Below are 13,150 nucleotides of genomic sequence, written 5' to 3'. Positions count from 1 at the left end.
CCTCTCTAGCAACTGTTCCAAGATAAATGAACATATTTATCATTTCCTATACCTGAACTACTTATAATTCCTTATACATCTATGCCTTAGTACAACTGTTTACTGTTTAAAATGCTGTCCCTCTCTACTTATTTCATCTTTTGGATACTAGACATGTGGCTTTTTATCTCTGAATGTTTCTTCAATGTCCCCAAAGCAAAAAAAAAAAAAAATCGCTGAATGGTAAACAGTAATAACTAACATTCATTGAGCACTTATGAGCCAGTTACTGAGCTAGTAAGTATTTTGAATGCCATTTGCTCATTTTATCAACATAATAACTAACAACATATATTATTATTATTTATTATAATGAAAAACTGAAATTAAGTAACTTGCCCATAGCCAAAAGGCTAGTGATACACTATAAGTCCAGGCTGACTGACTCTAAAGTGTAGGCTCTAAAGCAGTACACTACACTATACATTTCCATTATCATTTATCAAACTGACTTGTAATATTTTTGTTTACACGTTTGTTTCTCCTTCTAGACTAAGTTCTGTTAGGGTAGGCTGTGTCTTGGATTCATCCTTGCATTTCTAGTAGCAGCTGAATGTCAGCATTCATTCAATACCCCCCAGAATGAGAAGAATTTTCTTCACTCACACAATATAGGAGCTATGCAGTGGAATCAGTGGGAACAGTGCTGATAAGATTCCTACAGGATTTTTTTGTGTGTGTGTGGTTTTTTTTTTTAAGGTTTTTATTTATTTATTTGACAGACAGAGATCATAAGTAGGCAGAGAGGCAGGCAGAGAGAGAGAGGAAGGGAAGCAGGCTCCTTGGTGAGGAGAAAGCCCGATGTGGGACTCAATCCCAGGACCCTGGGATCATGACCTGAGCCGAAGGCAGAGGCTTTAACTCACTGAGCCACCCAGGCGCCCTCCTACAGTTTTTAAAGAATTTTATCTAATATCTGCTAAAGGAAAGAAAGAAGGCAAGAAGAAAAAGAAATAAAGTTCCACAGGGAAGGACTCAGAAAAGTGTCTGATTCTATTGTCTTTATATAACATATGCTCAGTAAATGTTTGAAGAATGTTTAATGAATGGCTTATTAAGGCACTTAGGGCATCTTCCTAACCCTTCAGAGGAACATTGCATTGAAAATACACAAGTATTTTTCAATTAATTTTATGCAAATTTACTGTCTTCTACAATGGCTAAGTACTGGTTTCTGCTGTTTAAGAAACTCCACATCTTTAATACTTAGGAAAAAAGTTAAATCTCTACATATTCTCATTTTTATATTATGGATATGAGAAAATTTGGTCTCAGAATAATTATGCCACATTAACTGTAGTCTGTTAATCCAGAACACTAGCATAATTACTAGAATTTATACTATTCCGTGCACCTCTCCTCAAAATTTCAAGGGCCATTTCTTATTGTTAGTGAGAACTAATCATTTATGTTTAAATAACAGTTTCTTTCAAGACTTGACATATTTAAGTAAAAGATAACACTGACTAAATAAAAACAAAAGTAGTTTTGTTAAAATAAATTGCAAACTCTACATATTTGAGCTTATATATCAATATATATGATAGTTATAAAAATGACAAGAAACCATTTTCCTGCAGCTTTACAGATGTTTTACTAAGCTGCATTCTCATTACATTGTTGTAAGTTATTTGCATTTTTACTAAAAGTATTTATAATGACATAATCAACTGGCCTAGAAAAACAACAAATCACTTCAAAAGCCTACAGTTTAAATGGAAAGACTGAAAGCACTATCAAAATTTAAATGTTTACTGTTTAAAATGCTGTCCCTCTCAGAATAAAAGCTTTTAGGATATAAAAACATTGCATAGACTCAAGGAGAAAAATCTATTAGAGCTCTAAGACCAGAGAATAAACATGTACCTCATCTGCTAAAATCTCTGTGCTTCATTAGTGCTTCCTAAAGTTTAAGGATTCTTTGTGTGTGGGCTAAAGTAATATAAGGACTCACTCATAAGTTACTTCATTCACATTCAAAATTTATTGAATGACAGGCTCTATTCTAGACCTTGAGGCTATAAGCAGCTTACATTTTAGAGGGAGGACATGGAGAGTAAATACATAAACAAAGATATAAAGAAGACAATTTTAATAGTGAAAAGTGCCATGAAAATAACACAATAAGATAACATAAAAGGGGGTAACTGGAGATTTGGGCTATAGTTAACTTTTGGTGGGACAGTATGGAAAAAAACCGAGGAGCCAGATCATATAGGATCTTACAGGCTGTGCTAAAGATTTGGGTTTGATTTTAACTGTGATGAGGAGGCACTGAGCAATTTTGGTCAGAAGAGAAATCCATCTAGTTTATATTTTAGAAGATCATCCTGAAAATTCAGTGCAATCCCAGGAATCTCCAAGGGAGTTGAGAAAATCTAAATTTTTGCTCCAAAGCCCCAAGCCACCACTGAAAGACTTCTATTTACATAAGATGTAAATACGTGGAGTTAGTTATATTGGCTGTGGTTCAATTTCCAGTGCAGGATGTGGAAAATTTCCCCCTCTTCCACCAAAACTGGAGGATTTCCTTTTACCTCCCAAAACCATGGCATAGGTAGAACTAGATTAGGGACTCTGCTATTCCTATCTCAATTTATTGAAGGCCGTCCCTCTTGAAAAATATCATGTGCATTATGTCTATGAGTTACCAATTCATTAAAAACACTATGATTCTTTTCTGTAAGGAAAGATAGGAATTCATTCTAATCTACTGCAAAAAACATCCTGCATACATTGCAATATAACAATGGCACAGTTCCAAAAAGGGCTGCTGATCAAGCAAAGCAGGCACTGCTGTCCTGATATTGGTAATGGCCCTTACTTGTACCCTTTTCTCGCCAGAAAATGAGAATAATCTAATCTAGGGAAGAAGAAAAGACAAGTATTAGTAAACATTATATACTACATACCAAGTACTATCTTGTTTAATCCTTTCAATAACCTTAGGAAACTCAGGTAAGGCAAGCAATGTCCCTAAACTAATGTAACAGGTTAGGACTGATGTTGGACTGTCTATAATGACACCAAAGTCCATGATCTTTCTACTATACTACATTACCCATGGGAACATCCACTCAAGTTTACAGTATAAGCTAATGTGAAGTAAGAACTATTTTGTAGGTTACTTTAGTATAATATAAAAATTCCTGGGGCACCTGCGAAAGCTGCTGCTTTCGGCTCAGGTCATGATCTCAGGGTCCTGAGATCAAGTACCGCATCGAGATCTCTCCTCAGCAGGAAGCCTGCTCCCCCCTCTCTCTCTCTGCCTACCCTGCTTCCCTCTCTCTCTCTCTGCCTACTTGTGATTTCTCTCTCTGTCAAATAAATAAATAAAATCTTTTAAAAATATATATAAAAAGTCCAAAAAGTTGTGATTTTTTTTTCAAGCTTTATTTATTTATTTTGGAGAGACAGAGACTGTGTGTGTGTGTGTGTGTGTGTGTGTGTGTGTGTGCGCGCGCGCACGCGCGCGCAGGAGTTGGGGGGAGGGGCAGAAAGAGAGGAAGAGAAAGAATCCTTCAAGCAGACTCCCCTCTGAGTACGAAGCCTGATGAGGGGCTCGATCTCATACCCACTGAGATCATGACTTGAGCCGAAACCAAGAGCCAACTGCTCAACTAAAACAAGTTTAGCTACTTACATTTGGCTTTCCCTTGAGCAAGCTACTAAAGTTGGTCAGTGGTAGTCAAGCCAGATTATAAGAGGAGATATTTATCCATCATATCCATCATTATCAAGGATGGAAAATTACATGTAAGGTAATGGAGACCACTAGTTGATGGTACTACTTTGTTCTTGTCTATGGACTTTGTAAGTAGGCTTTACCTTCAAAAGGCTGTTGGGTTTTGACTGTTTAATCTGATCTCTCATGAGGGCTGATTAGGGACTGCTTTTATTCCTCAGCTTAACTCCAAGGTCATCTTAAACAATATAAAACAGATAAAAGTGGAGCAGCTAAGGTTGAAGGAGTGCCCCTTCACATACACATTTCCCCTGAGATCCCAATCCCATGCCACATGTTCCCTAACATACCTGCCAAGAACTTTAGGGTCCTATAGGATAAGGTTTGAAAATCACTGATATAAACAGTGGAGCAGAAGAGTAGTCTGCACTAACTCAAGAGTTCCCATGCCAGTGGGAAAGTTCTAAATTCTCCAGTGACTGTGGTGGAATGGACACTGAATTAAGTATCAAAAACCATGTGATTTATATTCAGCATGAGCACTTATTTAGGAGGCGACTCCAGGAAGATATTTAATTTAACTGATCTTGTTTTTATTCATCTGCAGTATATGAATACACCTGCTTTCTGAAAGACTGATTCTAAAAATTAAAGGGCATAGTAAATGTAGAAGAAGCCCAGAAAATACATGGTGTTACTATAAGGTATTATTACTGCTGAGGACAGAATCTATTTGGAGAAAGGAAGAAAGAGTTACATAATAGGCATCAGATAGTAGAAGATGTCACTAAACCTATAAGGGACTAAGATTTCTTCCAGAAAAAAAATTAGACATGTGCTTTCTCTAAATTACTTTCCCTTGCTGTAGAATTAAGATCCTATAATCATATCCTTCTTTTGACTTTCATCTCACTACACAGAATCATGTGATTATTTTTAACAAATGTCAAAAGTTGCATTTTTGAGTCAAATTAGTTATCTCTTTATTTAAATTCCTATTAAATTCAGTTCTAATGAGAGTGGATCGACAGTTCTTTAAAATAATGTCTAAAAACTGTGAAACACAGTCCCTGGACAAGTTTCCAAAATTATACCAGTGTAGACTCTGGCCTCTACTAGTACTATTCTTTCTATATTCAGTGGATATTTTAAATTCATCATAAAAAAAGAGATCTTAACAGTAGGATATATACATTTCAGATTGTTTTTCAATAGTGATGATAAAATTTCACTGCTCCATCTATACATTCCTTTTGCCCACAAGATAATAAACTCTTTAGGTTGGCATATAAAATCTTCCATAATCAGAAACCACCTGGTTGCCAAAGGCAGGGGGTAGGAGGGTGGGCAAAAGGTAAAGATGTTTAAGAGGTATAAATTTCTAGTTATGACAAATAAATCCTAGGGATATAATTTATAGCATGGTAACTATAGTTAACAATACTATGTTATGTATATGAAAGTTGCTAAGAGAGTACATTTAAAAAATTCTCATATGAAAAATATGTGTTGTAATATATACATAAATCAAATCATTATGTTATATACCTGAAACGAATACATGTTAAATATCAATTACTTCTCAATTAAAATTTGTTTAAGTAAATTTAAAAAAAAGAGCAGCCCATGGAAAAAATAGGGAAACAGGGTTACTTAGAGTAAATATTATTTTTTTTAACATCACCAAAGCAATTCATGTAATGTTTTAATGCTGTAGTAGCGAGGGACAGAAAAACAGAAGAAAAACAAATCTGTCATATGTGGCTGGAGGACAAATTAGTTAGAGAGGAAGTTCCTTTTAGTAGCAATATCAAGTAAAAAGTTGGTGATTATATGCAATTTTACGTCATCCATTATTGTCTCTATATTTCACTAGTCTTTTGTTTTTCTTTAAAAAACACACTGTAAATAAGGGCATCCACATAATTCCATGGATACATAATTGAAATCACTAATGGTGGCAGCTGGTGAAATTACATCCAAAAGACAGGTTGCAAAATACATTTAGATATGCATATTGAAACTATAGTAGTATAATTAAAACACAATCTTCAAAGGGCCCTAGTATGAAGAAAATGGGGTTGGGTCCTTTTGCATGTGTTTGATTTCTACTAAATGAATAAAATATGAAAAAAGGACAAAATAAAAACACATTATATATTCTTATAAATAATATTCCAAGACTCCATCTTTTATAAAATGATAAGCATTTGGATATATGTTCTGCAACCAAGAATCCAGATCATAGGCCAGGGTGACAAATAAATGGTAAGACTTTATCAATACTTTCCATGCATCCATTGTCATGGAATTGCCACTATCACTATTCTACACCCAAACCTCTGGCTAAGATGCGGAGCTGAGAGTTTCCCTCAGAACTCCCAGGCAATTTTCCTACTGAGAAAGCCCTCCCCCTTACTACAAAATCTCACAGAGATCATCTGTGACCAAAAAAGGTTCCTTCTTACCATTTAAGGTACTAGTTCATCTTTCATAACTATCTTGGCAGTTTATATAAACCCCACCATTGTGCAGATTCACCATTGCCTCATGGTAGGTCAATGAAATCCACACCTATCCAAGTTATTCTTTAAAAAAGAAAAAAGAAAATAAAAGAAAAGTAAAGAAACTACCTTTTGTAGACTGAATATTTACAGCCCCACCCATTCAAATTTATATACTGAGGCCTAATTCTCCAACGTGGCTATATTTAGAAATGCAGCTTATAAGGAATTAAGGTTGACTGAGGTAATAGGGTGGGGCCCTCCCTAATGTACTAAAATTAGTGTTCTTGGGGCACTTATGTGGCTGTCCGTGAAGCGTTTGCCTTCGGCTCAGATAATGATCCCAAGATCCTAAGATGGAGCCCTACATCAGGCTTCCTGTTCAGCAGAGAGCCTGCTTTTCCCTCTCCCTCTGCCTGCTGCCCCACCTGCTTGTGCAGTCAAATAAATAAATAAAGTATTAAAAAAAAATTAGGGACACCTGGGTGGCTCAGTTGTTAAGCATCTGCCTTCAGCTCAGGTCATGATCCTAGGATCCTGGGATGGAGCCCCACATCAGGCTCCCTGCTCAGCAGGAAGCCTCCTTCTCCCTCTCCCATTCCTACTCCTTGTGTTCCCTCTCTTGCTGTGTCTCTCTCTGCCAAATAAATAAATAAAATCTTTTTAAAACATTAAAAATAAAATAAAATCAGGGTCCTTATATAAGATACACCAGAGAGCTCTCTCTTTCTCCCTCTTGCTTCTTTTCATCTCCTCATGCACCCATGCACTAAGGAAAGGCCAGTCATTAAGCTCATACAAAGAACCAGCGGTCTGCAACCCTAGTAAGAGCTCTCACAAGACACAAACCTTGCTGGCACTCTGATCTTGCCAAATTGTGAGAAAATAAATTTTTGTTATTTAAGCCACCTAGTAGTAGTATTTTGTTATAAGAGCCTGAGAAGACTGACACATTATCTCTATTGCTAAATGTTTCATACTAACTCTCATTTTCAGAAGATGTACTTTGATGAATTTTACAACATGAGAAACATTTCATTGAACACATGGGGAAATCAGATTCATAAAAAGTGCTTTGTATGAAGTATTATTTGTAGGCAAGCTGCCTTGTAAGAATTATGCTTACCCTTGAAGAGTTATGTACTCTTGGGAGCTTTCAGCCCAACAGCCACTCAGCATTGCAGCAAAATAACTAGATCTGGCACTTAAAATGGCTCTAAAAGGAAGGGGAGGGGAAAAAACACAGGTAAACATTTATGTACTATGCAAAATATAATTTTTATGAAACTCTACATCTTTTCAAAAAACTTATTTTTTATTAACATATAATGTATTATTTGTTTCAGGGATACAGGTCTGTGACTCATCAGTCTTACACAATTCACAACACTCACTATAGCACATACCCTCCCCAATGTCCATAACCCAGCCACCCTATCTCCCCCCACCCCTGAGCAACCCTCAGTTTATTTTCTGAGATTAAGAGACTCCTACAGTTTGTCTCCCTCCCTGGTCCCATCTTGTTTCATTTTTTCCCTCCCTACCCACCATGGCCCCTCACCCTATCTCTCAAATCCCTCATATCAGAGAGATCACATGATAATTATCCTCCTCTGATTGACTTATTTCGCTTAGCACAATATCCTCTAGTTCCATCCACGTCATTGCAAATGGCAAGATTTCGGCTTTTTGATGGCTGCAGAGTATTCCATTGTATATATATCCCACCTCTTCTTTATCCACTCATCAGTTGATGGACATCTAGGTTCTTTCCATAGTTTGGCTATTGTGGACATTGCTGCTATAAACATTTGTGTGCACGTACCCTTTTGGATTACTCCATTTGTATCTTTAGGGTAAATACCGAGTAGTGCAATTGCTGGGCCATAGCGCAGCTCAATTTTCAACTTCTTGAGGAACCTCCATGCTCTTTTCCAGAGTGGCTGCACCAGCTTGCATTCCCACCAACAGTGTAGGAGGGTTCCTCTGAAACTCTAAATCTTAACTCTTTAAACATAATAATCTATTTGTCTTGTTTGTATTTACTGTTAGGATTATAATAATAAAAAATATAAACCGATATTTATACCTAAATTTTGTTTTGTTTTGTTTTTTAGAGAGAGAGCACATGCATGAGTGGGGTGGAGAGGTGGAGGGAGAGGAGAAGGAGGAGGAAGGCAGAGAATTTTAAGAGGTTCCACACCCAGCAGGGAACCTGACATGGGGCTTTATCTCACAAGCCTGAGATCATGACCTGAGCTGAAATCAAGAGTTGGACACAATCAATTAAGCCACCCAGGCACCCTCATATACCTAAATATTTTGGTTATTTAATTAGAACATTAATTCCAATGTCCTTTTTATCTTATTTTTTCCTCTTAAAGCTCTTTACCTTTAATAATGATTGAAACTGTTTTCATGAGCAAGAGTAATAAATTATTTGCAAATGGAGAAATAAAGAACAAAAGATGTTATTTAACATTTTAAGGGAGTCTTAATAAGAAAGGCACTAGAACCATAAAGTTCCTGAGTTCAAGTTCAGAATTTACCCAATTGTGCTAAAGAAAAGCAGTATCTTAGATGTGAGAAATAATAAAAAAGATATTTTCTTTTGAATTTCATTCTACCTTCTCACATAAAATGTCCATTCATTCTTTAATTCAACAAGTATGTATAATAGTGCTAGGCACTATTATAAGTGCTAGGAATATAGCACTAAAGGAGATACACAGAACAATGTTATATTCTAGTGGAGAATGGTATGGAAGAATGGAGAGCTAGAAGGAGAAGAAAAATAGGCTTCTGGCAATGGTTTACTAGGTTGTCTCAGATCAACACTCCTGAAAACAGCTGGGGAAAAATGGGAAATACATATAAATATATATATACATAATATATATAGAAATTTTTTTAAGAAAGCAAGAATGATTTGAAAGCATCATGGTAGATTTTGAGACAAATTATAAGAGAGAAAACAAAAGAGCAGATCCAAGGTTTTTTTTTGAAAATTATTTATTTATTAGAGAGAGAGAGAGAGAGAGAGATCACAAGGAGGCAGAGAGGCAGGCAGAGAGGGGGGAAGCAGGCTCCCTGCTGAGCAGAGAGCCCAATGTGGGGTTTGATCCCAGGACCCTGAGATCATGACCTGAGCCGAAGGCAGACACTCAACCGACTGAGCCACCCAGGCGCCCCCCAAGTATTTTTTTTTAAGATTTTATTTATTTGAGAGAGGGAGGCACGGTGAGAGAGGGAACACAAACAGGGGGAGTGGGAAAGGGAGAAGCAGGCTTCCTGTTGAGCAGGGAGCCCTATGTGGGGCTTGATCCCAGGACCTAAGCCGAAAGTATACGCTTACCAACTGAGCCACCGAGGTGTCCCTGACCCAAGAATTTTAGGTAACTTTTTCCACTGAGGCAACTGCCAATATCTCTTATGAACACAGATGCAAAAATCCTTAACAAAATATTTGTAAACCAGATCCAACAATCACTCACTACGATCAAGTGGGAGATGCAAATGCAAGGGTGATTCAGTAACTGCAAATCAATCAAAGCAATACATCACATCAACACAAGTAGGATAAAATCCATATAATCATTTCAATAGATGCTAAAAAAGCATTTGACAAAGTACACCATCCATTCATGATAAAAAAAAAAAAAATCCTCAAGAGAGTAGGTTTAGAGGGAACATACCTCAACGTAAGGGCCACACATAAAAAACACACAGCCATCTTCATACTCAATGGTGAGAGAGCTTTCCCCTAAGGTCAGGAACATGACAAAGATGTCCACTCTCACCACTTTTATTAAACATAGTACTGAAAGTCCTAGTGACAGCAATTGGACAAGAAAAAGAAATAAAAGGCATCCATATTAATGAGGAATAAGTAAAACTGTCACTATTTGCAGTTGACATACTATATATAGCAAACCCTAAAGACTCCACCAAATTTCCATTAGAACTGATAAATGAATTCAGTAAGGTCACAGGACATATAATCATTATACAGAAATCCACTGCATTTCTATACACTACTAATGAAGTATCAGAAAGAGAAACAAGAAAAAAAATCCCATTTATAATTGTAGTAAAAACAGTAAAAGATACCTAGGAATAAACCTAACCAAAGAGGTGAAAGATCTGTACTCTGAAAACTATAAAACACTGAAAACAGAAACTGAAGACAACACCAAAAAATGGAAAGATTCTCCATGCTCATGGATAGGATGGACAAATATTGTTAAAATGTCTAGGGGTGCCTGGGTGGCTCAGTTGTTAGGCATCTGTCTTCGGCTCAGGTCATAATCCTGAGGCATGGGATCGAGCCCCACATCAGGATCCCTGCTCAGCGGAGAGTGTGCTTCTTCCTCTCCCACTTCCCCTGCTGTGTTCCCTCTCTCACTGTCTCTCCCTGTCAAATAAATAAATTAAATTAAAAATAAAAAATCTTAAAATGCCTATACTACCCAAAGCAATCTACAGATTTAATGCAATCCCTATCAAAATACCAACAGCATTTTTCACTAAATTCAAACAAATAATCTTAAATGTATATGAAACTACAAAAGACCATTAGACAAAGCAATTCTAAAAAAGAATAAAACTGAAGGTATCACAATCTCAGATTTCAAGATATACTACAAAGCTGTAGTAATCAAAAGAGTATAGTGCTGGAAAAAATAGACAAATAGATCAACAGAACAGAATAGAGAACCTAGAAATAAACCCATGATTAATCTGGACAAGGATTAATTTTCAACAAGGGAGACAAGAATATACAATGGGAAAAAAGTCTCTTCAATAAAATGGTGTTGGGAAAAGGGATAGCTACAAGCAAAAGAATGAAACTGGACCACTTTATCACATCATATAAAAAAATTAACTCAAAATGGATTAAGGACTTAAAAGTGAGACCTGGAAATCCTAGCAAAAAGAGGAGTGAAACCCTAAGAGTCCTAGAAGAGAGCAGTCAGTTAAATACTCTGACCTCGGCCATAGCTACATTTTTATAGCTATGTCTCCTGAGGCAAGAGAAACAAAAGCAAAAATAAACTACTGGGACTACATGAAGATAAAAAAATTCCACACAGCAAAGGAAACAACCACCAAAACTAAAAGACAACCTATGAAATAGAAGATAATTGCAAATAACATATCTAACAAAGAGTATCCAAAATACATAAAGAATTTACACAATTCAACACCAAAAAAAAAGCAAACAATTCAAGTTAAAAATGAACAGAAGACATGAACAGACATTTCTACAAAGAAGATGTCCAGATAACCAACAGACACATGATAACATGCTCAATAGCACCCATTAGCAGGGAAATATAAATCAAAACCACAGTGACATATCACCTCACATCTGTCGGAAGAACTAAAAAAAAAAAAAAATGAGAAACAACAAGTGTCAGTGAGGATATGCAGAAAAAGAACCTCATGCACTGTTGCTGGGAACACAAGCTGGTACAACCACTGTGGAAAACAATATGGAGGGTGCTCAAAAAGTTAAAAATAGAGCTACCCTACAATCCAGCAATTACTCTAGTAGATATTTACCCAGGAATACAGAAATGCTAATTCAAAGGGACACAAGCACCCCAATGTTTAAAGCAGTATTTTCTACAATGGCCATATTGAAGGAAGCAACCCAAGTTTTCACTGATAGATTAATGGATAAAGAAGAGGTATATATATTATTTAATGGGAATGACATCTTACCATTTGCAACAACATGGACGGCAGTAGACAGTGTTAATGCTAAGTCAAATAAGCCAGCTAGAGAAAGACAAATACTGTATGATTCCACTCATATGTGGAATTTAAGAAACAAAACAAAGAGGAAAAAAGGACACAAACCAAAAAGCACACTATTAACTATAGAGAACAAACAGATGCTACCAGAGGGGAGGAAGGGAGGAAGATGACTTAAGCAGGTGAAGGGGATTAACAGCACAACTTACCATGATGAGCACTGAGTAATGCACAGAACTGTTGAATCACTATATTGTACACCTGAAACTAATATAACACTGTATGATAACTACAGTGGAAATAAAATTTTATAATTTTTAAAAATTAAAAAAAACTCATCAAATTGGACTTTTAACTGTCTGAATTTGATTATATGTGAATTCTATCCATTTTGAGTTTATCTTTGTGTAAGAGAATGGTCGAGTTTCATTCTTCTACATATAGCTGTCCAGTTTTCCCAGCCCATTTATTGAAGAGACTGTCTTTTTTCCACTGTATATTTTTTCCTGTATATTTTGTCGAAGATTATTTGACCATAGAGTTGAGGGTCTATATCTGGGCTCTCTACTCTGTTCCACTGGTCTATGTGTCTGTTTTTATGCCAGTACCATGCTGTCTTGGTGATCACAGCTTTGTAGTAAAGCTTGAAATCAGGTAATGTGATGCGCCAGTTTTATTTTTGTTTTTCAACATTTCCTTAGTGATTCGGGGTCTCTGTGAATTCTAAATATAATAAACTTAACTGTAAGAAAAGAATAAAAATAAAATCTACTTAAGAAAGAAAATTACAGGCCAAGATGACATCCCCAGTGAAGTCAAATAAACATTTAAAGAAGATATAAAATCAATCATCCTCAAATAAATTTTTATTAAAAATAAAATAGAAAAAAAAGAAAAAATACTTTTCAACTCATTTTATGAAGCCAACATAATCCTGAGACCTAAACCTAACAAGAACAATACAAAAAAGGAAAATCATGGGTCAACTTGTCTCAGAAATATAGATGAAAATATATTCAACAAAATATTAGCAAGCTGAATCCAGCAATAAATACATTGAATAAAATATCATAATCAAGTTGAAATATTATAGGAATGCAAGATTGCTTTAACATTTCAGATTCAAGTGACGTAATCTAGCATATTAACAAAATAAAGGAGA

The 13,150-nt window shown here is 36.0% G+C and overlaps 1 protein-coding gene across 2 annotated transcripts in view; it reads right to left on the bottom strand.

Annotated features, from left to right (window-relative positions):
- Positions 1 to 13,150, bottom strand: part of BTBD8 (BTB domain containing 8) — a 105,884-nt gene that overhangs the window by 40,216 nt on the left and 52,518 nt on the right. For both annotated transcript variants that reach the window (XM_082688672.1, XM_082688673.1), the window contains one exon: positions 7,355 to 7,444. In XM_082688672.1, coding sequence (XP_082544798.1) covers positions 7,355 to 7,444 — 90 coding nt within the window. The remainder of the gene's footprint in view (positions 1 to 7,354; positions 7,445 to 13,150) is intronic.

Source organism: Mustela nivalis (genome assembly GCF_964662115.1).
Source record: "Mustela nivalis genome assembly, chromosome: 10".
Classification (NCBI taxonomy): domain Eukaryota; kingdom Metazoa; phylum Chordata; class Mammalia; order Carnivora; family Mustelidae; genus Mustela; species Mustela nivalis.
The sequence above is the reverse complement of the archived record's forward strand: the minus strand, read 5'-3'. Positions and strand labels throughout refer to the sequence as shown.